The sequence below is a fragment of the Arctopsyche grandis genome, chromosome 3, assembly GCF_051622035.1.
Source record: "Arctopsyche grandis isolate Sample6627 chromosome 3, ASM5162203v2, whole genome shotgun sequence".
In the NCBI taxonomy this organism is placed as follows: Eukaryota; Metazoa; Arthropoda; class Insecta; order Trichoptera; family Hydropsychidae; genus Arctopsyche; species Arctopsyche grandis.
In genome coordinates this window covers 16834577-16862329 of record NC_135357.1, presented here as the reverse complement: position 1 = coordinate 16862329, position 27753 = coordinate 16834577, and the positions used below count along the sequence as shown (strand labels likewise).

General features: G+C 33.5%; 3 protein-coding genes across 3 annotated transcripts; 1 reads left to right on the top strand and 2 right to left on the bottom strand.

Annotated features, from left to right (window-relative positions):
* Positions 1 to 1814: 1814 nt before the first annotated feature.
* Positions 1815 to 19964, bottom strand: bchs (WD repeat and FYVE domain containing 3 bchs). The gene is made up of 50 exons (XM_077427037.1): positions 19790 to 19964; positions 17598 to 17823; positions 17274 to 17519; positions 16625 to 16783; positions 16354 to 16546; positions 16174 to 16238; positions 15955 to 16076; positions 15767 to 15805; positions 15437 to 15641; positions 15023 to 15342; positions 14545 to 14939; positions 14280 to 14449; positions 14038 to 14205; positions 13814 to 13959; positions 13588 to 13744; positions 13290 to 13501; positions 13051 to 13209; positions 12685 to 12971; positions 12374 to 12598; positions 12151 to 12300; positions 11902 to 12071; positions 11445 to 11819; positions 11085 to 11369; positions 10423 to 11003; positions 10188 to 10343; positions 9811 to 10117; positions 9620 to 9740; positions 9344 to 9552; positions 9061 to 9270; positions 8629 to 8986; positions 8333 to 8535; positions 8071 to 8255; positions 7739 to 7997; positions 7502 to 7662; positions 7236 to 7425; positions 6520 to 6755; positions 6322 to 6427; positions 6088 to 6237; positions 5783 to 6001; positions 5425 to 5704; positions 5116 to 5350; positions 4817 to 5043; positions 4488 to 4741; positions 4177 to 4410; positions 3905 to 4096; positions 3586 to 3832; positions 3143 to 3511; positions 2382 to 2654; positions 2158 to 2309; positions 1815 to 2084 (listed from the first exon to the last, which is right to left on the bottom strand). The coding sequence occupies exons 2-50, from the start codon at positions 17799 to 17801 to the stop codon at positions 1815 to 1817; spliced, it is 10836 nt and encodes a 3611-aa protein (XP_077283163.1). The 5' UTR covers positions 17802 to 17823; positions 19790 to 19964.
* A 510-nt stretch (positions 19965 to 20474) lies between these two features.
* FRG1 (FSHD region gene 1) lies at positions 20475 to 22812 on the bottom strand. Its single transcript, XM_077428393.1, has 4 exons — positions 22639 to 22812; positions 22161 to 22537; positions 21874 to 22069; positions 20475 to 21727 (listed from the first exon to the last, which is right to left on the bottom strand). The coding sequence occupies exons 1-4, from the start codon at positions 22695 to 22697 to the stop codon at positions 21580 to 21582; spliced, it is 780 nt and encodes a 259-aa protein (XP_077284519.1). The 5' UTR covers positions 22698 to 22812; the 3' UTR covers positions 20475 to 21579.
* A 1004-nt stretch (positions 22813 to 23816) lies between these two features.
* Positions 23817 to 26812, top strand: Rpn7 (regulatory particle non-ATPase 7). Its single transcript, XM_077428142.1, has 6 exons — positions 23817 to 24314; positions 24417 to 24591; positions 25499 to 25658; positions 25842 to 26026; positions 26100 to 26275; positions 26360 to 26812. The coding sequence occupies exons 1-6, from the start codon at positions 24049 to 24051 to the stop codon at positions 26571 to 26573; spliced, it is 1176 nt and encodes a 391-aa protein (XP_077284268.1). The 5' UTR covers positions 23817 to 24048; the 3' UTR covers positions 26574 to 26812.
* Positions 26813 to 27753: the final 941 nt, after the last annotated feature.

Sequence of the window (27753 nt, the reverse complement as noted above, 5' to 3'; positions counted from 1 at the left end):
TAAAAGAACACATTATAAGTATATAAAGGAAATCATTTTTGTCGTCAATAATTCATTTAGATTATGATTATTGTATTAAAATTTATTTGTTTATGATAAAAATATTATAAAAGTATTAAGTACTAAGAAAATCATAAAACGGCGAGCAAATTTCTAAAAATATTGTTCAAATTTGATCAGAAAATTAACTCAATCACAATATTTTAATAAATAAAAATCAACAGTGCAGAGAAATTTAAAATATAATAATAAAAGACTAGCTTCCATAAGACAATTTAGTAATTGACAAAGGCTTTTATGCATTAAAGCCAATTTTAATACAATAAATAAATAATAAATTCATGTTTAATTTTTCTTAAAATACATCATCAAATGGTATTCAAATTTTTTCAATGTATTAATCTACTACTCTTACATTTAAAGTCTTATTATTTGAGGGGAATGTATTTTTTTTTTTCAAATGCAATAAATCATTAAAAAATTTGGGCAACCGAAATATCATCATCCACAATCAATAAAAAAACAATTGTTAATTTTATATATAAATAAATTAAGGCTGAATCCTACATATTTACAGATGTGCACGATTTTTTTTTGCAAAATGTATATCATATCAAATAAAATAATGTTCATGATGAAATAAATAAATTGCACACGACACAAAAAATAAAAATCATTAATATATTAATAACAAGAAAAGATATAACAAAATTCAACAAAAAAAAATTTCGCTTCTTTATGTCAACAATAGAGTTTAAATAAATCATTTAAACATTCTTATAAACATAGTTAATAGTAGTTATATTTTATCAATATGTGCTCTATCAAACATTACTATGTATTAATATGTGAGTTTACTAATTACAAGAAAATTAGTGTTCATATTTCCAATATCTTCTGAAGGACACAAATTGATAATATCAATTGTATGAGATGCGAAGACATTATATTTAATAAAATCTCATTATTAATATTACTTAACGTTTCACGGTTATATAATACTTAATCCTTGAATACCAATATGAGTACCAAGAATTTTGTTCATTTACCATATTGTATATTTATATTGTTACTACATGTTTATTTTTTACTATGAATTTACTGATTTTCCACCGTTTAAATACGAAATTTGTATTATTATAATATGATATATCCACCTTAAAACGAAAAACCAAATCAAATACAAAATAAACACACACATATACAATATAATTATATGTATAATATATATATTGTTTTTCAAAAAAAATCATAAATACTTCAGCTTAAATATCATGTATGCATGCATGAAAAATAAATTATACATAAATATATTAGAAAATAAATAAATTTTAAAGCGTATAACATTTTTTGGATAATTGTGCTATTATGCAGAAATTCATGTACATATAATTAAGAATAAATAATTTTTATAATAAAAATAATTGATAATAAAGCCTGATTATAAAACGATAAAATGACCTAAAAAAATCATTTACGTTAATAACTTAATATTTTAATATACATTAGTATTTGTTGTATCAAATGTCATTCAATAAAATCTGTTTTGTTTACACTTTTCAAAGTATACCATTTCCAATGAAAAATAAAATGAAAAAATAGCATACTGACCAAATATCCAAACAGCATACATTTTTCCAGCATTAAAAACACAAACCATCTCAAGATTCAACATTCGTTGAAGAAAACGCCAAAATATACATATAAACCTGAAAAGTATCATCTAACAAAATCTAATTACATAATACACTCAGATAAAGCTCCGCATTTTCTCAATTCTTAGATAAATTTATTGAATTCGTATAGTTTCCGATTCACGTAGATGATTCAGCCGAGTCTAGCTGCTTAAGTTCCGTGTGACAAGATTGACAGACCCGTACAGGCCTCAATATCCTCAACCTTGCGACAAGGGCTTCGTACCGAGAGCAACGACCACAAAATATTCTGCCGCAATTCCGGCAATGATGACGGCGATCATACAACGTGAAGCGAGTGCCGCAGGCAGCACAGCCCACTGCACCGGCATCCCGAACCCAATGATCCCCACCTTTTCCACCAGCTTCACACACTGCCCATCGGAAAATCTACAATTTAAACAAATCATATCATCATGCAATTCGCACTCGAGTTACACAATCAAACTTAAACGCAACATACACGTCCTCGAGCATCTCCAACGGCGACTCCTCTACCACCTTTAGCCGCTGTGACGCAGGTGACGGAAGCGGGACTGGTATTATCCTTTCGATCGTAGGCCGTATGCATCGTTAGTTTACTTCTAAAGACGAGTTGCCTTTGCCATTTCAATCCTTGACATTAAAAACAATTGTAAATAAACAGGAAAAAGCTTATGATGTAAAAAATGTTCGATATAAACATACCTTCTTTCAGCAAATTTTGATTTATTACTGTTTTCCTTTTAGAGTTTGATTCGTCAATTTGGCCAGTACTGGAAACTGGAGGTATAACAACAAAGGAATCTGTAAGACTCGTGTCTGATTTACTCGCTCGCATACCGCTGTTAGATTGAGAGTATGCTATATCATCTTGAGGAACTCCAGATAAATCAGAATGACAAGTAGATGTCGGTAAAGGACTATCTATTGACACGGGAGGACCACTAGAATCTGTAGAATCCCCCATACTGCTCCCCCCTATAAAGTACAATTTCATTTTAAAAAAATTATTATTATTTATGAATTTATATTGTACTAGCTGAACCCGGCATGCGTTGCAATGCCACAATAACGCATGCAATTCCGGTTCCCATTCCCGTTTCTCGACGTGTTTCGATAAATGTTTCAGTTTCAAATTAATACTTGATAATCAAATTAAATTACAGTAATGATAATTTGTTGGAAAAACGCAGGCGACGAACACATTGATATTATTCAATTGTTTGTTAATTTTACCCTAACAATGCAAACATTTGAAATTTGAAATTGAAAACATTTGAAATTATTGCGTTGCAATGCCACTCATTACTGTTTCCGTTTTAGGGCGATTTTTTTTACAAAAACCATTGCGGGCATGCACACAATAACTCATGTAAGTTTCATCGCAATCGGTTGAATGGTATAGGAACGCATACGTGACAGACGGGTAAAAATAAATTTTTATATATATGTATATAGATACACACCTTCACTCTTTCTAAATAGCGGATTGCCTCTTGATTTTCTACGTAAAATTACAGCACCTTGTTTTTGCAATTGCCTTGCTTCTTCTACCTGTATTTCACTTTCTAGTTTATCGTCATCTTGGCTTTGTATAGAAGGTGTTCTTTCCCAATCATTTTGAAAAGATTCATCCTTACTACTCGTTAATGTTTCAGTGCGTAATTTACAATTATCAGGTGGATCGTTTGACGGATATTCAGTATTATCATTAGGATTTTCATCATTGTCACTGCAAGTTTCTTTTTCTTCATGTATACGAGACGATTCCTTTGTGCTAGTTGTTTCAGCTGCATCCGAAAGAGAACTTTCAGAACCTGATTTAACTAAAACGCCTGAAGTTCAAATTAAAATATTAACTTACATACCTTTCAACACAAATACAAATAAAAAATTCGAGCAAAATTACCATTATCTTCTGCAGACAAACTGATTTGCTTGACAAGTTGTTCGACATGCTTTTTAGCCCTAGATGATGAATCAGACAAATGTTTACTTTTCACAGTTCTTTCACTGTCGCTTAAGCTGCATTCGCTAGATAATTTCGAATCAAGTTTATTCAAAACTCTGTGTTTCAAATTTATCGGAGATACCGGTATGCTATCTGTCAAAATTTCTTCATCGGCAGGAACTTGAACATAATCTATGGACCACATCTAAAGCAACAGAACATATTACAATAAAATACATACAAAACTAAATATGTACACAAATTGAAATGCACTTACTCTCACTACACCATCAGTAGATCCTGTAATAATAACATTCAAAGGATCCCATTCCCTGGTTTGAGAAAAAGCGACACAGAGAATCTGTTGCATTCTATCAGCCCGCCCGACACAAGTATCTACAGATCCTAAAACATCTCCGTTGATGGACCAAACATGTAGCCATGTGCCGGCACAAGTTGCTATATCACCCTGTAAGATATTTATTCAATTCAATTCCAGATTCTATATTATTTATCAATAACTGTATCAGGATTTTGTTTTTGACTAACCGTAAGGTCATTCACAGTAACGGCTGAAATAGGTCCTGCAAGACCGGTCAATTGTCGAACAAACAAACATCTAGACAAGTCCCAGACGATAGCCGTACCGTCTCTGCTTCCGCTCACAACTACGTTATATGCGGGACTGGTCGCCAAACATGTTACAGCTTCGGTGTGACCGTATAAACTTTGTTTCACTGATAAAAGTTTACGATTTGCATCATACTGCCACACAGTAAGTACCTGTTGAAAGAAAATAAAATATACGTACAGTTTTTTGAAATCAAAACACTTTTTAATAAAAAAAATCATATTCTCACCGTGCTAGTTCCAGATGTAACAAGAGCTTTTGATGATGGACAAACGCAGCAAACGATTTCTCCACACGCTTGAGCGACAGTTTCACATACAAAAACTGCCTTATCATTGTCATAGTTTCCAATCCTCAAGGAATGATCAGCGAAACCCCACGCAGCGTATTTATTATAAGATGGAGGCATCAAAACTTTATTCTGTTCGACAGCCAATATTGCTTTATCCGTATATAGAATTTGACCAACTGGACCTTTGACCTCTGTGAAATTGAAAAATTATGATCAAATGTACACTACACTGATTTTAAATTACCGATTCAATGAGATATGCATACCTTTAACAGGTTGTAAAGTGGGTTTCAAGTTGTCCAAATTATGGAAGAATAGTTTCTCCGGTGGTGTTATCCCAACAGTTGGATTAATTATATTTGGATCTAATATTGTAGAACTACGTTGGGACATTTTTTTACTAGGATGAGCTTTACGAAACAATTGTTTTGGAATTTGTCCAAAATTGTTAATAAATCCGATAGTTGCATTTTTCTTCAATGGATCGTCAATACTAGAATTGACATACAGTTTTTAATAACATATATTCACATACTTTTAAATCAGCTTAAGTAAAAAAATTTACTTGTAAATATCCACATTTCCCTCATAGAACAAATGATGAAACACATTGAGACTATCGACTGCAGGTTGTCCTTGCTGTTTGTAGCCAAAAATAAGATCAATCCAATGATGGAGGTGGTGAGAAACATAGTCACTTTCGAGAGCTTCTCTGTGAACACGAATAAACTCTCTTGGGTCATTCTTAGCCCATGGCGGTAATACTACATCGCCGAGTGGGACACCGGATTGTTTACAACCTGGGTAGTTAAATATTAAAACATTAAAATTTATTGACAGAAATACATTTATGATTATAAAAATAGAATACTACCTAAATCGAAATTATTTGAGTTGCCCAAAAACTCCGGTAGATAAAAGAATTCCGGGATTAATTCTTTCACATCAGCCATGTTATGCCTAGACGCAGATCTCCAAGCCTCTTTTACCGAACTAAACATTCTGTCTGCCAAATCAAAATGACCACCTTGAAGACGCAGAAAGTGTTGGGTGAATGGCTCCATTCTTACCAAGTACGAACAAACGATCATAGCAGATGAGTAATGAGTTCCATAATGATACGGTGGAGTTTCTCCATGTGGATCATCCCATTCCTAATAAAATTAAAGAAAACAAAACATGCTAAATCTGCAACGAATTTTATGTATCGTGCTTTATTGTACAATACTTACTTTGTAACGTTTTCTAAATTGTTCCAAACGATCTTTACTTTGAGCTCCCATGGGTTTTGAAAAGTCTCTAAAAGTATTTGGGTCACTAAAATCCAAATCATGCGAATCATAATCGGCGAGAATCCACGGAAATACCGGATATTGCATTAAATCATTGTATGACCGACCAGCCAATGTGTTTAAATGCATTAAATATTGGAAATTAGATATTTCTCCACGCTGTAAAATAAAAATGCAAAAAACGATAAATTTAAAAATAAAACACTATCATTTAGACATTAAATTCGGTTAAAATTGATACGTACGACCCATCTCTGCGTCACAGATGTATCTCCGATCAAAGTAGCAAGAAGTCCTTGAGATTGTTCTACAGCAACACCTCTTCTTTGACCAGCAACAGATCCTGCTGCACTGTCAGATATTCCCGTAGCTAATGACATGAACCTTTGATAAACCTAGAATATATTATAATTAATTATTTAAATCATAATAGTTTAATAATTCGTATTAAAAATATGTACGTAAAACACAAATCTTACTTTGTTTCTAACTTTTCGTGGGAAAGATAAGAGATAATTACGTCCGTCACTAGAAAAAACTTCTAAAGCCATTGGTTGCAAGAGATATCGCCGCTTATGAACTTCCCTAAAACGAAAAACAAAACAAAAAACTTTATATTTTCGATTTAAAATAATAATTTATTTACTCATTAATTACTGGCTGTGATAGAAAAATACCTTATGTCTTCATATGAAAATTTAGAACAAAGTCTCAGAACGCCTTTAGATGAACATCCCTGACTGGCAGGTAATATGGGCTCATAATCTGATGGACAACTATCTAGATCTCTGATTTCTCTATTTTTCAAAAGCGTAAATCCATCAATCACGTAGCAATGCTCTCTGCCGAAAAGCAAAAGACCTTCAGTTGTGTCCAATCCCTGTATTCTTGCACATCGGAACATGTGAGTTATCTGGAAAAATGTATGAATAGAATTATTTTTATTTATTTATAGTTTTGGTCCTTTACGGTTTACGCCTTTATATTTACGCCACAAAATATCAAATACACAGAATACATAAAAATGGATGTCTTGCATCCACAGCCAGCACCAATATATAGAACCAGTCGTAAATACAAAACATCTCTACAAGGCCCAAATGGAAGAGAGAAGATCAAAATTCCACTCAAACATCACATCCAATTATGAAAATAATGATGAGCGCAGGCTACCAGACAAATGTGTAGGTTAAAATAATCTCTAATAACCTACGCTCGCTGAGATGGAGAATATCACATTCAGGTAAGGCAACAACGATTTCATTAAGTCGGATAGCTCTTGGAATAGGAGCCATCCGATAAAGAACTGTACGGGCAAGAGATTAAAAAAGGCACGGGAGAATTAAAATAGTTAACTACATTGTGTAACAACTTATGCGATATTTTTCCACACCTTTTCATGATGTTCTAACAAACGTAGCAGAGTTTGATTATCGGGAGGAGGTGGTTGTTCTTCCTCATCTTCATCCTCTTTTCCATCATCGTTAGCGTCTACAGAAGACGAAGCACCTCTTGCACTCAAATTTCCAACTATACTCGAGGGTGATCCATTATTATGTGACACATCCTGAGAGTCTTTCGACCTATTAACAAGAGGAATAAATCACAAACAAAATAGATATTTGAGAAATTACAGAGGAAAACCTTCGAAACACAAACCCATTATTGTCCTCAGAGGCATTAGATGTCTGTGATTCTGAAGAACATCCAATATTTTCAGTTTTATCGACATCGCCAAAGCTTCCCACTCTCCACTGTTGATACACTTTGTAATACTCTTTGCTGTCGAGACTATGAGCGACTTTGTATTTAATTTGTTTCTAAAAGATTTACACAAGTAATATAATAAAAAAGACAACATGGAAGATTACACAATAGTTAATAAATAATAATTACATTTTCCGGATTGTCCATTTCAGGTCGATATGGATAGTGTTGATAAAACATATCATTTTTTCTCAGTTTTCTCCTCATTCTATTTGGGCCTTCGGTGCTGTCAAGCATCCATTTATCGAGGTGGCTCCCTTTTTTAGGACCCCACAGACCTCTCTCCCTAGTTAATTCAGTTTCAGATTGCACCCACTCTTGATGTACATAGCGTTGAGTATGCTGTTGGGTATTCATATGCTGAGTACAACGCCAACTCCAAAGCTCCCTAAACAAATATAACACCCAATGAAAACCACAAAAACTTTAAACATTTCAAATAATTAAAATAAACAACTAACCTGACTAATTGTACATGACAATCGGTATACGAAAGAGCTTGGTCCTTCGTGAGAATTACCCTGACTCTTGCAGGGTCTTCTTTTTTCACTTTGGTTCTACTTGCCAAACGTGTGAGACCTCCTGTAACTTTTTGTATTTTCGATTGTATTTGGTTATGCAATTCCCAAGGAATACGATAAGAAGCCTGAAAAATAATGATGTATATAAAACACAGTGAAAAACAAACTAGTCATGTATAAAAAATTCTGTAGTAAAATAAACCTTTCTCTCTGTTTCAATGTAATGTAACCAAAGCTTAGTGGCACTCTCGCAAAGCTGTTCTCTTACGTTCATTAGGTCTGGAGCTTTTGCATTGGCGGCAGGAGGAATGAGAGACATTTTAAACACTTCTTCTATAGCGGGTTTTTTGCACGCATATAATTCCTCCCAAACGCGTCGAGCTGCACCTGCCATTAAGTTACGGCCTAAAAATTAACATAGTCGAAAAAAATACATGTAAATATAGTAAATATAGTAAAAAAAATTGAAATATATCATTTCAAAAATGGCAGACTTACCTTGATGTTGAGTTAATCTGTCATCTCTAGCTTCTAGATCGCTATTCGGATTCACGTGCCAAGTAGTACGCATATGAGAGTCAAGAATTATTTTCATATCAGCGCTTAATTGCAAGAGGCAGTACGTAAGACAACCGATAAATTCCAACTCGTGATTGCCGGCACCGAATATGAGCAATCTATTCGTAGTAAGCTTATGAAGGGCTTCTAATACAGACATTTGATCGGCTATCGACTCAGTAGACCGAGACAATAAAAACAGAATTGTTCTATTGAGACAGTGATGCAAGCCTTCTAGTGATATACAGCTTGACTTACGTTTTGCTTGCGCAACTAATTTGACAATAAAATCGAAAACCTGAAATAAATATTGTTGTTATAAATTTTAAAGATACGTAATGCATTATATTTTATTAAATTTTAAATAATTACTTCGTGAGGATCCCGTGATAACTGTCCTTGCCAGAGTTTGTCTACAAGCCTGGCACTCAAATAACACACATTAGTCACATTTGATTCACTCGAAAAAATATCCATAGATAGCAAATGCTCCATTAAAGTTGATAGGACTTCAGTTTGATATTCAACTTGCTGATTGCTGCTTGCATTAGGTGGAGATGCATCAAGAACCAAATCAATAACCTAAAAAAAATTGGGATTATAATAAAAATTCTCTAATAAATATTAATCTATACATAATTTTAAATCATCTTACTGGCGCCTGTTTACTAGTAACACCGAGTGGAAGAGAATCGATAACTATGACTCTAAGAAAATCCATAACAAACTTTCTGGCAGAATGCTCGGTGAGATTAACGTTTGCATCTTTGAGATAATTTGTGTTGCCTAAAAGAACTGGTGCATCTTGCTCAGAACCAGGAGTAGATGCTCCGGAACTTTCACCACTTTCATTTCCAATTGTTACTACAAATTAACATCAAATTAGCTGAGATCCTAAATATGACAGAATTTGATTTAAAATGGAATGAACCTGTTTGTAATTCATCAGACGGCACTGGGGTGAATAGCGTTGAAGCTAGAGCTGTAAGAACTTCAGCTGTCATTACAACTGGAGCGAAATCGGGAAAGTTGTGATACAGTGAGAATAGAACCTAAAATTAAAATTTGATTACAACCATGAAAGCTTTCCATCACAAGTCACAAATAAATTCAATTATTTACCTGAACAATGGTAACGGGATGATCTTTAATCCATTCGGGGAGACTGTTTTGATCAGAATGTATCAAACATCTCACCATGGATAGCAGAACTATCATGGCTTCTGGACATAGAGATATGCGTGAAGCAACGGCAGCCATGCTCTGTTTAGTCGACGCATTTTGATTCGGAGCTATGCCCCACAAAAACGGCCACACTGTATCCATGGCTAGTCTAGTGTCAGCTGGTAAAAGTCTTACAGGTTGTCCCAACAATAATCCCACGAGTAAAAAGTATACTTCACCGACTTCTAAATGAGAGGGCATAAGCCTAAAAGAAACCAAAGAATTGAAAACCATGTATATACATTTAGAAAATTTACAGATGGAGCTTCACATACCATCCCATCATTTGAAAGCCAGAAATATGTAAAAGATCAGTTTTAATTTGACCACCATTAGTAAGCGAACCACCGAGTACAACTCCTACTTGTTGAGAGTGTGCGACTAATTCTGTATGTCGTAACCAGCCACCATTGCCTTGACCATCACGAAACCTATTGAATAAAAAAAATAGATATATTCAGAATCTTTAGGATAACGGTAAAAAGCCAAGTATTTTGACATATTTATTACCTTTGCAATAGAGGTGAAGGAGTACCTTGACCAGCACATAAAATTACTAAAAGTCTCATAGACCATATAACAGTAGATGGGTGAATATGAAGTTGCATAAAACTTATCAACCAATCTGTTCCCAGAACACGCGCTATTTCTTCACACACAATTCCATTAACTGTATTTCTTGCAGTGAAGAGAAGACCATGCAATAGTTGAAAGCAACGATTTCTAAGTAAGATTTGATCGCCTTCCCCTTCGTTGTCACCATCTCCTTCTCTCAAAGTTAAGTCTTTCTCAGATTGATTCGCAATGGGTAGAGTGGATGAAATGAATTGGCCGAAACAAAGAAGATCATTGGGTCTCGGTTGGCCACCCAAAAGGACACTTAGTAATTGAAGAAGCACTTGTTTTGTGCTGAAATTCTTCACTTCAGGTATGATATGCAGAAGTTTATTAACCAACTGCAATTCACGCATTGTTCGTAAGTTGTGGGTCCGATGAGCTGCTTCTGTAGCTAATTCTAACAAATGCTCTAAAAGAGATTTAATTAAACCGCCAGGAGCACCAAGCCAGACTTCCAATTCGCATATAAGATCCTAAAAAAATAAAGAAATCCGACATTATAGTATGTAAGCAATGTTTGAAATAATATACACTATTAAAAAAAAAAATTTAACCTGGAAAGCCATTAGATTGGGAATGGAAGATGTTTCTTTTTGACTATCGACAGTTCCAACTAGACCAAATGTCAAATGCAAAATATGTGAATTTAGTAATTGTCGTTTTCTTTTCAGAAGCATAGCTAGTGTTTGATATCCTTTGCGTCTATCCATTTCAGCTTGAGCTGATTTATTCGATTTGACTACACAGACTAAGGCTTTTACGCCAGCATACAAACTTTCTACATCCTGGGCCATCGCAATCAGACCCAACAACACTGAACAACCTCCGACAGTGTCGATCTAAAAATACAAAATGAAATAAATATGGATATTTTTCATAATAAATAAAATATATTTGATTATTAATTTATTTACCATAATCGCAGCAGGTCTGGGACAAAATACCCGAACTCCTAAATAACCGACAACAGTGCCTCCCAAACACCTGGCAGGGCCAGATAGATGTCCAGCAGAATTGTGTAAAATTCTTATAGGAGTTGCATTTTCATGCGACGACATTCCGAGTTGTTTTGCAATCGCTTTATTGTCAGATTTACTGTATACCTTTCGTATTTTGGCCAGAGTCAACTGTGACATAGCTTTTGCATTTAAACCGAAGATTACCTTTTCTTCAGCAACTAATGGGGTGAGAGCTTCTTGGCTTGCTCCCCCAATGCAAGGAGATTGTAAAGAGCCAACATAATGCGGACCGAGTTGATATATAGTTGCCACTGTTTGCGGACTTAAAACCTAATGAAATATTAAATTTATTATTTGTGATATAAAATGTAAGAGATAAATAACCATTTTTAGCATGAAAAGAAGCAGCTACCTCCTCTAAAAGCAGAGCGGGTCCTTGACGCCAAGCTAATCTTGAATAACGACGCCATGGTGGCGGAGTACCAATAACTCCATATACAGCACTAGCAACACTTAAAGTAGCTGCACCGCCACCCGGATTTACACTTATATAATGAAGTTTACCAGAATGCATATGTTGACCTACATTTAAAAGCACAAATGTTTGAAATTACACACTTCTTTTATTTTTATGAAAATTCAACAATGAATATATTTTTACCATCGAGATATAGAGAAAATGAAGAATTTTTAAGAACAGCTCTATTTAATACTAAAGTCAAATGATGCCATTGTCCTTCGTGCAATAAATCTGGACACCACACTCTTGCCCCACATTCACCACTACCTTCAGGTTCCCATTCTCCAACATCTAGAAAGAAGTAGTATGATAAAAAATTTCAAAAATAGTACAAAATATACAATACTACTGAATAATTCATTACTGTGTGGAACGAGGGTTTCGTGTGTCGATACAATGATTGCTTTGTCTCTAGCTGAAAGCACGACGGCAAGACAAACGAGGTGTTCATCTCGTGCGCTGTTATTCAAATTTCTAACCAAAGTGAGCAATCTAACACAATGTGGATCAGTACGAGGATCAGAAAATTTATCAACGCATATCCAAGTTGAATATGTTAATCCAGTCTGTGGTGGAAACACTCGGTCACCTGTAAATTAAAACAAATATTAATACTAATACAGAGCTGGATATGATAAAATTATTATGAATATTTTCATTTGTATGAGAAATTACCTGATCCGATACCACCCGCAGTTGAATTATCTTGAGGCCCTAACGCATTTATATTAGCCGATTGTGGAGCAATACTCGGCAGATACAAACAGCCAAACCCTTCAGCTGACATATCAAATTCTACAAATGGGGGAAGCGTGCATGATCCATGAGATCTGTAATCTCTAGGTGTTGTCATTGAGACTAGAGTTTTAATACGAGTCAAAGGTACAGGACCGCCTGGTTTACATGCTGCTCCTTGTTCAGGAGAAATACAATTGAGTGGATTGCCCATTCGAAGAAATTCCCTGAAAACATCAATAAAAATTAATTTTTTTGTAATTAATCAACGTAAAACTTATAATAAACATTTTTAAATGAAAAAACCTCAAATCTTTTGGTTCAAGAGATTGCGCAGCAAGTCTTTCGAGGGAATATTGTAAAGGTGCATGTATGCAATGTTGTTCATCTTGCAAAGCAACTTTACCTATTTCTAATAGGACACCAGTCAATGCTGCTTCGCACATGACTTGTTGATTTCGTTCACTAAAAGTTATACACATGAAATAATTAATCAAATAGAATATAATAATAAAACAAATAAACATATTTATGTATGTACATACCTCCTCACTAATGATTTTAAAACATGCGCTAAATAATCTTGAAGTGCTGTTGAATGTGGATGGTTTGGATTATCATTTAAGGGAGGTAAAGATGGCAACAACCTCATCAAGCAAACAACTACACCGCCATGAACAACCAACGGCTCCGGATTTGGAGGAGACAGATTTAAAGATGATACGCATGACCGATTACTATCCAACGATCTTTGTCTCTATAACATACAAAATAAATACAAATTGATATATGTTATAAAACAACTTACATCAGATGTGTGAAAAATAATTTATAAAATTATACCTCAGATGAAACATTGCTTTGCCGTACCAAGCTTGGAGATCTTACAGCAAGCGATCCGCAAAATACGGGTTTATCAAAAGCATCTAATGCAACATCATACATGAGTCGAAGCACTACACAAGCGTGAGCTAACACGGGTGGAATGTCTTCAGAAATACTGTAAAAATAATAATGATTAATAAATGCAGCATTGATAATGGACAAACTTTAATTAAAGAGATATTACTTAGATTCCAGAATGTTTCCAGTAAAAAGGGCATGGATAGTGTCATAATATTGTGGATCAACGGGTTCATTATTGACTTCCAAATATAAGGATGATGTGAAGCATCCTAATAGTCGAACAGTATCACAAAGACTTGTTGAACATATCTAAAAAAGAAAAAAGGAATTTAAATACAAAATCCAAAAGAATGTAAACTCTTAATAAGTCAATTAAGATATTCAAACCTCATGATGAAAAAATTTTGCGTTCGCAGGTTCGAATCGCATTGCAGTACTTATTGTGTGGAAAACCACATGCAAGAGTGTTATCAATTCCTTATTTATTTGTTCTCCTTCTCCCAATTTACCTTCGAGTGATACCAGCACACTTGTAATATATACAAACCCACCGACCTACAAAAATAATCATTATAATACTTTTCATTACACAAAATTTTAAAAATTCAATTGAACAAAACAAAATGAACCTTTCTAAAAACCGTTCGAGTCCTGTGAGATTCCCTCAAACAAGCTAACAAAGCTTTCAAAATGTGAGTTTTTAATATCAAAGCACTTGACGGGGCAGAATGTAATGTTTCGAGTAAAGCTGCCATATCATCCTCTCCACCGACACTCAAAATTAATTCCCTTATAATACCTAAAGACATACATAAAGTAAAAACGAAATAAGTAACAATTTCAATAGAGTAAATGGAAATTATATTTAAAAATATATCAAGTGTTTTTTCATACCTAGAGCCTTACTTCTACATTCGACAAAGGACACCATGTTATGGACACATTTTGCCCCTTCACATTCCCTGAACAAATTGCAGTTGCTGATGTTCCCACTCAAAAGAACGGTCAAGCCTTCCATCACCAAAAATCCTAATTCCTCCTCTTCTGAACCATCTTTCAAAATGTCATTATTGATAAGTTTTGACTCTAAATGTTTTCGTCTCGGTGGTTTTCTAATATCATTGCCATATTGATTTTTGTTAGAATCCTGAGCGGTTGGATTTTCGTTGTCAACCTTTTCTAAATTATTTTGTTTTTCTTTTAATAACTTGGAGTATCTCGAGAGACATGTCACAAAAACTTCCAACAGTCCAACTTCACGATAAACATCTTTAAATATTGCATTATGCCTGCAATAAATAATAAATAATTTTAAATATATACTTAAAAAATTTCACATTGCATATATTCATTATAACATTTGTATAAGTACCTTAGTATGTTCAGCAAAGTTTTTACACATAGTATGCTACATGACCTAGAAGTATTCGTTTTTAGTAATATTGATAAAGAAATGAGTTCTTTGCAAGGAACAAAGTTTAATTGAAATACAATAAACTCTAGTAGTTCAAAAAACTTTTCTTGTATCTCAGGACTTTTCATATAAATTTTCTCGGAAAATTGACTCAATGTATTTTGACTTTCAAGAATGAAATAATTGGCATTATCAGCATGATAAACACTCGATATGGCATCTAATATTGTACAACATAGAGCTGGTGATGTCGACTTGATAAAAACAGATTGCAAAACCTAGAACAATATAATTGAAAGATAAATATTCTGAAAATTTATTTTGATTTTTCTCATAAATATTTTATATGAATGCAATAAGAAAACTAAGCACCTGAAATGCATGCACATTTCTTACTGCTTGCCCTCTATTTGATGGTTGAGGTAAAATAAAACCTTGCAACTGAAATAATTCTGATGCCGATGCATGATGAGGTCTTAATTCGGTATAACCACATGAACAAAGTGAAGACACCATTAACACGAGGTTTCGAATTGCAGCATTACCTTCGGCAGACCTGGTACGTTCTTCTTCTAATCTAAAATGGTTAAGAAATTTTATAAAATCTTGATTAGTATTTGATAAAATACATAAGTATACAACATAATCAGCACATCTGATAATATGTGAGTAGGAAAAAAAATAAAACTAAATAACACTGACCTATTGGCTAAATTATCAGGTACAAGTTTTTTACTTTCTCTGAAATAATAAAATCAAAAACATAAAATAATAAAAAATCATAAATATCTGTGATTAAAATAAATAAAACATTTGCAAATAGAAAAAAAAATAAACGTAATACAAATTGCAAGAAAATAAAAATTATAGAATAAACTGACAGCACTTACTTGAGTAAAAATTCAGACAAGAAGTGATATCCCTGGAATGCTCTGAAATCATCTAATAGAAGCTGACTGATATCACTTGAATCCTTTAGGAAACAAAATACGGCAACAAACATTTCCACTACCTGAAGAGATAGAGAAAAAATTTTGAATTGGACAAAGGAACTTTTTCAAGATAATCTTAACGTGATATAAGTATTTAAAAATAAAACAATGTAATACCTCCAATGGAGATAGTTCAGGCACTCTTTGCATATTTTCCAAGCAGAGAGACACACATCCTTTATCTGAAAAATGAACATGTTTAGTCAAATTTTGTTAATTGAAAAAAAATCTAGAGTTTCAAAAGAATTCATAAAGAGATAATTTCAACATTTAAAAGGCGTAATTATGTATACATACTGTGTATGTATTGAATAACGTTCTGTGACAGCCCATGTCTTGACAAAGTGACTAAAACTTCAGCAGCCGATTTTCTCCACATTACATTGTGTGATGGACAAGATGAAGTAATAGCAGAAAATAACAGACTTAAGTCATCTTTTCTAGCTAATTCTTCACAAGGAAATCTGTGACTGCATAATCTCACCAAAACCTAAAATTTTAAACAATGAAAATAATTACGAAACATCAAAATTATTAAGTGCCAAATAATACATCGTTGAATACAAACTTGAACAAAAGTTTTCTGAAGAAGAATTCGTCTTTCACGAAGAGTAAATTTTCTAGTACCATCTTGGACATCGGCTTCATCCTCAGGTATTTCCGGAAGGTCAAAAAATAAATATAGACATTTCACCAGAGTAGATGGAACTGCAGCATTTGTCATTACCTTTGAAAGACATTGAGTAAATTCCACCATTCTAATTGTGTGTGTATGTTACCGTCCAAATATTTACTCCGGGTCATTCATGAACATACTAGTTTGTTCATACATGAATAAAACAGTCAAAGTCTATCTTCAAATAAACCCACCAGGTATTGCATTAAAGTTTAAGCTGTCAAAACCTTTGAGATTTCAAAACACTGAGTATTTAAAAGGAAAATCCTATAGAAACCACATTACAATGTTGCTATAATTCCCGTTTCAGCTAATTTTTAAAATATTGCAATCCAAGGTAATCATAAATATGTAATAGAAGATGGAACAGACGATTGAGAAATGAACAAACTAGTTTGTACATATGTCAATTTGTTTAACTGCTATACTGGTCAGATTGGTTTGTGTATAAAACAAACTAGTATGTTCATGAACGAACGAAATGTTCACTTGTACTGTAACCTATATTATATATAAGAAATAAATACAATGCAAATCAAACCTCCACTAAAGTCTGGTCTCCAGATGCCAATAAATTTAGTACTGACAATAACATCCAACCATTACTAGATTCCTCACTGTTTTCAATTTCCAAAAATTTTGCTATAGCACAACTGGCAGCTTCCGTGCTTTGGTTCGATGCACGCCGCCTGATTTCAGTGACCATCAATTTAGAAACTTGTTGGCAAAAAGCTAATATATCACAAAATTTTCCATTCATATCGCTCGAAGGAGTCGATTCAAACACCTAAAAGTTTTAAAAAAATCAGTAAAATCTCTAAAACAATTTTTTGCGAAGTAAACCATAGAAGAGCAAACAACAAACCTTATAAAATAGCGGAAGCATATTGTATAATTTATCGTCGCGTTCCACATCGGAGAGTGGATGCGGTGGATGAGAATATTCGGAGAAAAGCTTTTTAAGATGCATTAATCCAAGTTGGGTATGCGGTGAACTGCCAGATGTACTTTCGGAAGGCTCGGAGCCCCCCATGGTGCTCGTGCCGCGTAATTTACGCATTAAATTCATCTTGAATATATTTTTGCCTTTACTGAAAGAATAGATAAAAAATGTTTGAATGTATTTATAACATTTCTATTACTTCATATTTAATCTGTATATAATATTCAACGATACAAAGGAAAACACAGTCATAATAGATAACAAAACATAATTTACATCATAATTCCACTTTTCTTTAAGCCACCTTCCATAACAATAAAATGATTTGATTTTATATTACAAATGTATTTATGTACATATAAACAATAATAATTTGAAGCTTATGACACAGTAACAAATAGAACGTTCAATGCACTTTACTTGGCAAATGCCAAATGATAACTGAGTTCAATTTAAACATATTATAAGTGGTAATGAGTCATAGCTCACTTTCCATACACGATATTTCGTAAGACGCAAATTGAGAAATTTGCTTCAAAATATTATCGAAAGCAACAAAATAAACCTCAAATAGAATTCTTGGCCTAGATTAAATGTATAGACATCGTTTTATCTAATGGAACTTGGCTATAGCATTTTTTTATGTTTTTTTTTAATAACGTGCAAAACTTCGTCCATATTTATAGCATATAAAATAAATATTGTATAAAGTCGATTAGTATTTGACTTTTATGTCGAAATATGTATCTAAAATAAAAAATTATCTCCTTATCATGTTTCCTTTAGCAATCGGGTAACTTAATTTAAAAAAAAACATCGGATATTTGATTTGAACATAGTTCAAGAGTTGAAGGCATCATTTTCAATTACAATCAGGATTGCCAGATTTCCAAAATTAAAGATCAGGACATTCACTGTTTCGAACGATCAACAAAAAAACTATGTTTAACAAATTAATGAAGAAATTAAGAAAAAAATATTTTTAATTAAATAATAATGTATGTAAATAAGTACATAACTACATAAGTATGTATATATGTAGATGAGAACAAATAAAAAAATAGTCACTTAATAATCCACATAAATCATAGTTATTAAAATATAATGGAACAATTACAGGAATTATATTTTGGTTTAAATACAAAAAATTATGCAATCATAACAAGTTTATTAAAAGTTTCCTAGCTTTTAACTTGTTTCAAAATATGTTCGCCAGCTTTGCTTGATAAAAATTGTCTACAGTCATTGCAATTGCATTAATTCAGCTTTTACGGTTTTTAATAATAATCCGTTTCTCTCCTTTCCCTAGGTTGCACTCATTAGGCTAAATATTATTTCGCAAATTGTGATCCACAAGTCTATATACATTATTGCAAGCGGAATGATCTTTAAAAAAATATTATCCATTTCTCACACAATGTTTTATTCTCGTTTGCTTCAGTAAAAATTTGTTTAATAAACAGACATCTTGGTATAGAATAATTTTGTTAATTCTTCAATTGAAGAAAATTCGATTTTCATGTTTGGTTTAACGACAAGACTTAAATGGATTGAAATTTGTTACTTTTGAAATATTGTATTTTTGTAAATATGCAAATTTTGTTGTCGGGCTTTTCAGAGGCAATGCGGGACTTGTGATTTGTCTATTGAACTCGGTACAGTCCCACTAGAATAGGAACGTCTGGCAACCCTGATTAAAATATACTTAAAATTAATATGATATAATTGAACTTAAAGTCAACTACTGACGCAATTGCGCAAAATGAAAAATACAAGTTACTCGCTAGAATTTCATATATATATAGATGACAATCGTATGTCAACACTATAATCAGAGGTCAGCGTTCTATAAGCTTTACCAATTGTGTACAAAATGTTGACAGAACAAATTATCGATTTGAATCTGAAAATGCAATAATGGCTATGGAATAATCGTCCACGGTTAAAATCACCCTGATGGGAGACCAGAAATGGTAGGAAGGATGAAGGGAACGAGGGGAAGGGGGGCGGGGTGGTGTCGATAACGTCACGGGAACTGTCATTCGATGTCAACTGTCACGACGCACAACGATGAACAAACGAGGCATGGGATATGACGATGCGCGCATATTCACCGTCAGCATTTGTGATTGCGAGCGGAGGGGTGGTGGGGTGGTGGGGGGGCGGGGCGCGGGGGGCGCGGAGCCCCGCGGCGCCGCTGCAGCTCTCTTCAGAGCTTTTCCGCTCTCGCTCACTCGCTGACTTCTGTCTCGCTTCGGCTTTGGCCTAAGCCTCGTGTTCGACGACCGTTCAAAATAACAAATCAATCGAGTGTTCCCATCTCGGGTCAAATAAATTAAATAAATATTCACATATTATACATACTATTAATGCTATATTAAGGTTCTTAAAATTATCACCACACTTTTTCCCCACTCCTGAGGTGTTTCTATATACTTTAGTCTCCTCGTGAATGAGTATCGCAACCTTCGTTCAAATCAATTTATTTTGGTTACTGTTCAAGACTTTTTTTGAAAAAAAAGGTGCCGGATCTCACTTATTGTTAAGTTTTTTATTTGAAGAGATTATACTCAAACTTTATTATATAGAATATTCGTTTGAAACATAAAAAAATGCCGAGAAAAAAGGTGCCGCTCCATCGCGTTACATGGGAAAAAAGCTCTGGCAATGCTTAATCAAATTTTTGATAACTTTGTAAACAATTAAACCTCTTCAAATTACATCACAATTGTTTGAAATAACCAATTTGTAATGTTTAGATATTAGATTTTACTCACTCATACAAAATTAGATTTTCTTCGCTCTCTAATACTATATTTTCAACTAAAACAAATTACAAATAAAAAATATGAATATAAAAAACTTTCCAAATGATTTAAAAACAGATTTAACCATTTTTATTTGACAACATTAACCAACAAATTGTAATAAAAACTTTTTTCGTTTTTTACAAAGCATATTCGGGTAATTGGATTATTACGCACATTGCGATCGCCCAAAAGACAATTTTTGCCACGAATATCGCGAATACGGAATATTTGACACTCGAGTTTTCGTTAGTATGATGGACTTTTCGGCTGCCATATGTTCCGTTATAGAGATTTTAGTGACTTTTGGGCGAGCGCTATGGGGCCGTCAACACCTACAATATTATTTACAATTTTTTTCCATAACCAGTTCCTAAATAGCAACCACGGGTTGCAATATGGAAACTGGATATGGAAAATTTTGTTGGTGTCGATGGCCCCAATAATCACCGAGCCCGTATTCGATATCAACACTCACTGTACGCCACTGGTATTATTTTCGCTCCTTATTTTAGACAAAAAAAACTTTTACATATCTAATTACTTAGGTATTCCAATTTGTATATGGATCAAGATAGTGACGAACTTGGCCAAATAACCAAAATAGGGAAACCATAGTTTTCAGTCTCGTCTGTAGTTCTAATGTTCTAGATTCTAATGTTAAATTATGTATATCAACAGTAATGAAAATCTTATTCACTCTAATCCAATAGCAATGTAAGACTCTTCCATTAGCTTTAAAATATATTAATCAGTGAGTGCTTACTTTAAATGTATTTGAAAAAAAAAATTTCTCCATAATTACCTTATAGTCGTATTTAATAATAAAACTTAATATAAACCTTGTAAAAATGACTATTTGGCACAAAAACATGAATTTTAATGACTATAATTCATAATATACAACACTATAAAGATCGAAAATAATTTTATTTCATTGTTAGTCATAAGCAAACCTTCAAAAACAGTGGATAGAAAATTAATTACACACAATAAAATTAATTATAAATTAAATGTGTACACTACATTTATAAATATGGATCCTTTATAAAATATTCTAAAATATGTGCTAACATTGTAGTGTATGTAAGAATAATTTATTTGCAATATCGGTCTGCTTTCATTTTGCTTCTTCTATCCAACAAGGTCTCATGAAGATTTCCTTCAACCCTAGCAGTCATTAAATTGTCACGGCTGTCTTGATTAATTTTAAGTTTTTTATCTTGAAACTTCTGGAATTTTTTCCTGAAATTCATATTAAAAAAAAAAAATAACAAAGCATCAGGAAACATTTATTGTTTTTTTAATAATGTAAAAGATAAAAATCAATAGTTATCAAAAAGTGAACAAAAGAGTAGTAACATTTATTTTAATAAATTAAATATACTTACACATAATTCTCTTCGATTTCGTCAAGATTCCCCCTTTCTTCAGATGGCACGTTTGATTTGGTATCAACTATTCTGGAAGCTGATGAGCGTATGGTACAATATTCTGCATCAGAAGCTTTTTTGTTTTTAGCAATGAGAGAATCGTCCTCATCTATAGTAATAAATGTACCCAAACCACTCAATATGGCAGTTTTACCTAAAATAAAAACACATAAATCATAAATGATATAATGAATCATTTACCAACACATATTAAATTAAATCAAATTATAAAATAAAGCTCATACCATTTTCCCAGACGGGTTCCCAGTGCTCTAATGGTCCTACAGCATCGGAGCGTGCTATTATATGACCAGCTTGATCTACACTAAGATATTTTCCATAACCTGATTTAAAAGCAACACTACGCGATCCAGCGGGTACTGCAGTTAATATCTCCTCAGGTGCTGGACCATCTGTACCACGTGGAGGCCCAAGAGCCAGAAGTCCACTGTCCAGTGCAGCCACGTATGCACCTCCCCATTCTATAGCAACACATCCCTTAATATCTTCTAAGTTTTGTACGAGCCACCACCCTCCATGGTTTAGAGCATCGGCATCTATCTTTGCAGCTTCTTCGTCTACTTCTTTATGTGAGCTTTTTTTATGTTTCCTCTTTCTTGACCTAGACGAGTGAGTGTGATAATGGTGTATATATTATAGTACATTAGAGAAAAGAACAAAAACTTAACCTAATAATAGCAGTAATCAATATAAAATAGTTACTTGTTGTCGTGGCCTTTCAATATCAACTTTCCTCTACGCACACCATCGTATTCAGACATAATTCAATTTAGTTGACAGAATTAGCACTCGCAAAGAACAACCTAAAGCAACAGACGCCCAATAGAGTACAAAGAACCGAACTGTCAAAAACAAAAGTGTTACCACTTAAAAAAATTATCATTTTAAAAAATATATATTAATCCAAACAATCGAAGACAATCGTATGATTTATGACTATCATGTGAAGAGACAACTATTTTATTTTTATACTGGAGAATTCTGGATGAGACATAGGCAGAATACTATAAAGAAGATAAGGGTACAATACAAAAACTGCTACTTTGCTTTTTTCGGGCTACTAAAAGGTGGCAGTGCGTTGCAGATATTTGTGGAAAGTCACGTACCTCACGTTGATGTCATTCTTAAGATAAAATCAGCCTTCTAACGTTATCAATGATGCGCATGCGTGAATGGAGTATGAATACGTCCATATAATGTACCAAAGAATACTATCCGCACTTGCATGACACCTGCAGGATACGGGTCGTGCTGGATAGGTATGAACAGACCTTTATCGTCAAATTGTTTTTTTGCTGCAGCAGCTATTATTTTTTATTATTTATCAACATATTTATTTATTTACATTTTTAATTTTTGTTGTACTATATATCTGTATTTCAATCCCATAATTAGTATAATATACGTGTCCAATTTATATATCAATGAACAATAATTTCGTTAAAACATAACTGAGTTTATCATTCTGTCTAATACACATACATATGTACCATGTACGTATTCCCTCTTTCTACAACTGACAGCACGCAGTTTTCACATAGGGGCCTTCGATACAGTCAATATTACTAACAATATCACCCGTATCCAGCTCCCGTATACGGCTGATACTGTTAGTAAATCTTGACTACATATTATGTCGAAGGCCCCATAGACATATAATTTCCATACTAGCCAATCTACATATTATATTTTTTTTATTTTCTATATATATAAACCAGAGCCACGCAAACCTCACACGCGATCTCGCTCGCACGCGTTAGATCTACCTATATATGGTGTTATGCGCTACTACAAGTTCCGCGATCACCACGTTGCGATGCTCCGACATAAACACTATCCATTTTATCGTTTGGAAAAAAGTCATTATTATTATTATTATTTAATGTGTTATTTAATTAGCTACATATAATTAATTTAATTTATTAAACGCCAAAAGTGTAATTCCATAAGTAAATAAAATGGCTGTAGTTTGCAGTGGTTTGGACCTCGACGAGAGCGCGACTCGGCGTGAGTTGCAGACTTTTGACAGTTGACTTGTCTTTGGTGCGGTGGAAGGAAGTGCCGAAGCGGTGAGAAAAGTTCCAGTCAAAAGTTGTCAAATTGTGTAGCAGCATGGACCCGGCCGAGGGAGTCACCCCGGAGTACATGTGTTTGTCGAAACTGCGATTCCGGGCTTCGCTGCGGCCCGGCGACGCGGCGCTGCAGACCGAGTTGAAGTCGCGCGTCCTCCAGCTGGAGATGGCTCCCTGGTACGTCTCGTTGGCCAAACAGTTCTCGTGGCCGGCCGAACCCAGGCTGGCCGCCATCCAGGCCAAAGTGCAGACCAAACTGGACGAGCTGAAGGACGACGACACCGACACGCCTCATTGGCCACAGAGGTTATACCACCCCCACCCCCACCCCCACCCCTCGAAATTGCTTTCTACATTCCTCGTTGTGTGTGCACATTTTGTAACCCAATCGATTATTGATATTTTCAGATTGGAATACTTGTGCTCCATTGGTGACAAAACCGAAGCCACGGCACTCGCTATAAGCAAATCTGAAGATACATCACTCACTACCAACAAACGCTTAGATGCTGTTTTCGCACTTTTCCGTATTGCTTACTTTCACGGCTGCAATGTTAAAGATATGGGAAAAGCTATCCACAAGGTAGTTATACTTCAATTTGGCTATAAGAAATGAATTTCATTTCAATCAACTGTTAGATATGTCTGTACAGACTTATACATAGTAACCTATAGTAGTGTGATTGATGTATTCAATGGATATGAAAATGATATTGACCGGATAAGACTATGGTTTCCAACAATGACTAAACCAAATATAAGATGTTTTTAAATTTAACGTATACGTATTTAACGTATAACGGTTAGTTTCTTGAGACTCAACACGAGACTATTTGAATGAATGAATGATTGAAATTTTTATTTTGTTATTTTCTTTCTTTTGTTATGTAAAACTGGTGTGACGCTTTGGGGCAACCTGTCAGGTCACACTGGTCATTTCATTGTTATTGTTATTATTATTATAAATATACCACGAAGGCCTAGCAGGTAAACCTCAATGCGCCTTCCTGGCCACTTACAAAAGCCGATAAAACAATTTGTAGAACATCATAGAAGCATCTATGGATACATTTAACAAACATTTTAGCAGAATTTTATATATTGATATGCAGAAGAAATAGGACAAGGTTGTCAATTTGTTGGAATCCTTTCAAATGAGTTCAGATAAATTGGCAAACTCTGATAGTAAATGATCAATATATCCAATGTCTGGTCAGCAGTACCGTACATGGATTGAATCTGTGAAAACTCATTTTGAAAGCATTATATGCTCACCACTAATCCATGCTGTTGCTTATATAAAATTAGCTTCTTTTACAAGAAAATTGTATGAAAAAAAATGTTTTCCATATACTTATCTTGACAATAGAAAACATATGTATATAGATGGCCCCAAAGAAGGTCAACTTCTAAAAATTCTTACAAGTCTACAGAAAATACATATAGTTGGCTTCTTCTTAATATTACCAAACTTATTTAATATTTTCCAGGCGCATGAGCTGGTCGATCGCGGTGGAGATTGGAGGTCTCGTAACAAATTGAAAGCATATGAAGCAATATATTGTCTTTCAGTGCGAGATTACACCCACGCTGCCGAACTTTTCATCGATTGTGTCTCCACTTTCGAATCTTACGAATTGGTTGACTTTGGTAATAATTTATTTATTTTTATTACTAACCTCTTAGTTCAGAATCGATTTTGTCGCCTGACGAAGTTTGGGTTCTTATCCAATCGTTTTCAAACTTTGCCATTTTGCTCGGTTTGGTCATCAATACAATTATTACATTTTATCATTTAGAATCCAATTTTATATTCAATCAAAATATTTTCAGGTACAATCGTTCAATATTGTGTCTTGGCATGCATGATAGCTCTGGCCAGGCACGAATTACAGACTACTCTGCAGAAACAAGGCGCCACAGTTCAAGCATTGAGATGCCAATTTCCCGAGTTGAGAGAATTCGTAGAGTCTCTTCATGAGTGTCGCTACGCCGATTTTATGAAGAGTCTTGCTTGGGTGTGTTATTTTCCTATTTAACTTTCAGTTATTGTTATGAATTGAGAGTCTAATTTTTACTATTTTTGCTTAGGTTGAGACTCAAATTTGTACTGATCCTGTATTCCATCCTCACTATCACTATTACGTTCGCGAGATGCGCATTAAAGCATATATACAATTGTTGCGCGCTTACCGTAGTCTCAGTCTCAATAATATTGCTACTACATTCGGCCTCTCTAGAGAATATATCGAGGATGAAATTTCAAGGTAAATATTTGATCATGAAAATATTTGTATGTTTTGTTTGATATTTAAAGGGTGGTGGCTGTACTGTTTAATCTTTTGGTTTAGATTTACTGCCGCAGGTCGTCTGCAATGCCGAATTGATGCAGTTAACGGTTGTGTGATTACTGGTGCTGCAAATGGTGTAGCTGTTGTTGGTGGCGGAGCTGGTAGTAGTACTCCAGGTGCCACGGATAGAAGCGCCCTATATCAAGGCATTATTCGTGAAGGAGATCTACTTTTGAATAGAGTGAAGAAATTAGCCAGTGTTATTAATTTTTAAGGCTTTTAAAATACTTGATATTCTTTTGTACTGAAATTAATTTTAATTAGTCAAGTGGCTAAAGCAAATCTTAACAAATATTCAGATGTCTTTTCCAAATGTTGGATTATATTTTATTTAAATATTGCAGAACACACACAACTGTTTAATATTTTTTATAAATTTAAGTGAAAATTATCATTCAAAATTATAAAATTGAATGTGTTATTAAATTTATGGCAATAAAGTAATTCTGTAAAATATGTTGGTTTTATTTTTTACATGTCTTCAAAATATGTTGGTTTTATTTTTTACATGTCTTCGTCGAGGAAGGATGGGTTTAGGGATTGACAATAATTTATTATATTTTATGAATTAAGCACACATTTATTTATTCGTCCTCTTCTTTTTGATATTTCCAATCTGATTACAATATTGTTTTAGGCAGTCACTGATAGTACAATTACAATAATAATAATAATAATAATAGATAAAATATTTCCATAAAATTACATATCTAATAATACTTATGTACAAATATGATGATAATAATATAATATAATCGTAATAATGCCACACATACACGTCAGTGTTGGAGTAAAATAAAAGTCTCGTTTTAAGGGTAACAATATAATTCATTTTATATTTGTATATATTCAATAATATATATGTATATATTCTTTTTTGTGTAATATATACACATATATGTATATTTAAATATTTGCTTTTTTCAATTAAATTAAATTATAATGTAAAATTTAAGATAAAAAATTGTTATGCTTGTTGGGCGGAAACTCGGTTCATAAATAAAAAAAAACTCGAATAATCTCAAACATAAACTTCACCGTATCAAATATAAAATTCGCAATTCGTATGATTTCATCAACGTAATCAAGATTCATTCATATCAATACTTTTAGAAACATATAATATATTCATTTTTACATCAAATATCTATTACAGTCACAGTTTTTATTATGTACAATAATAATAAAATCGAAATGTGTGATATATAAGTGTATTTATATATATATATATATATATATATATATATATATATTTCATATATAAATTCAACGGAGACTCGGTTTGCATATCAATTAATACATATACGTTTAAATAATCACTATAGATTCGGTCGTGGGAACAAATATATTACACATTTGCAACTATAAATTAACCGCAACACAGTAGAAATGCA

Bases quoted from the DNA above. Each gene is read 5' to 3' on its own strand.
- Rpn7 (XM_077428142.1), top strand. From the start codon at position 24,049: ATGGACCCGGCCGAGGGAGTCACCCCGGAGTACATGTGTTTGTCGAAA. The intron at 25,659-25,841 runs GTAATAATTTAT...AAATATTTTCAG, and splicing joins TTACGAATTGGTTGACTTTG to GTACAATCGTTCAATATTGT. The intron at 26,276-26,359 runs GTAAATATTTGA...CTTTTGGTTTAG, and splicing joins ATCGAGGATGAAATTTCAAG to ATTTACTGCCGCAGGTCGTC.
- FRG1 (XM_077428393.1), bottom strand. From the start codon at position 22,697: ATGTCTGAATACGATGGTGTGCGTAGAGGAAAGTTGATATTGAAAGGC. The intron at 22,538-22,638 runs GTAACTATTTTA...TCACTCGTCTAG, and splicing joins TTGAAAGGCCACGACAACAA to GTCAAGAAAGAGGAAACATA. The intron at 21,728-21,873 runs GTAAGTATATTT...TATGAATTTCAG, and splicing joins GAAATCGAAGAGAATTATGT to GAAAAAATTCCAGAAGTTTC.
- bchs (XM_077427037.1), bottom strand. From the start codon at position 17,801: ATGAATTTAATGCGTAAATTACGCGGCACGAGCACCATGGGGGGCTCC. The intron at 16,784-17,273 runs GTTTGATTTGCA...TGTCTTTCAAAG, and splicing joins GAGACCAGACTTTAGTGGAG to GTAATGACAAATGCTGCAGT. The intron at 6,002-6,087 runs GTACGTATCAAT...TTTATTTTACAG, and splicing joins CTGTGACGCAGAGATGGGTC to CGTGGAGAAATATCTAATTT.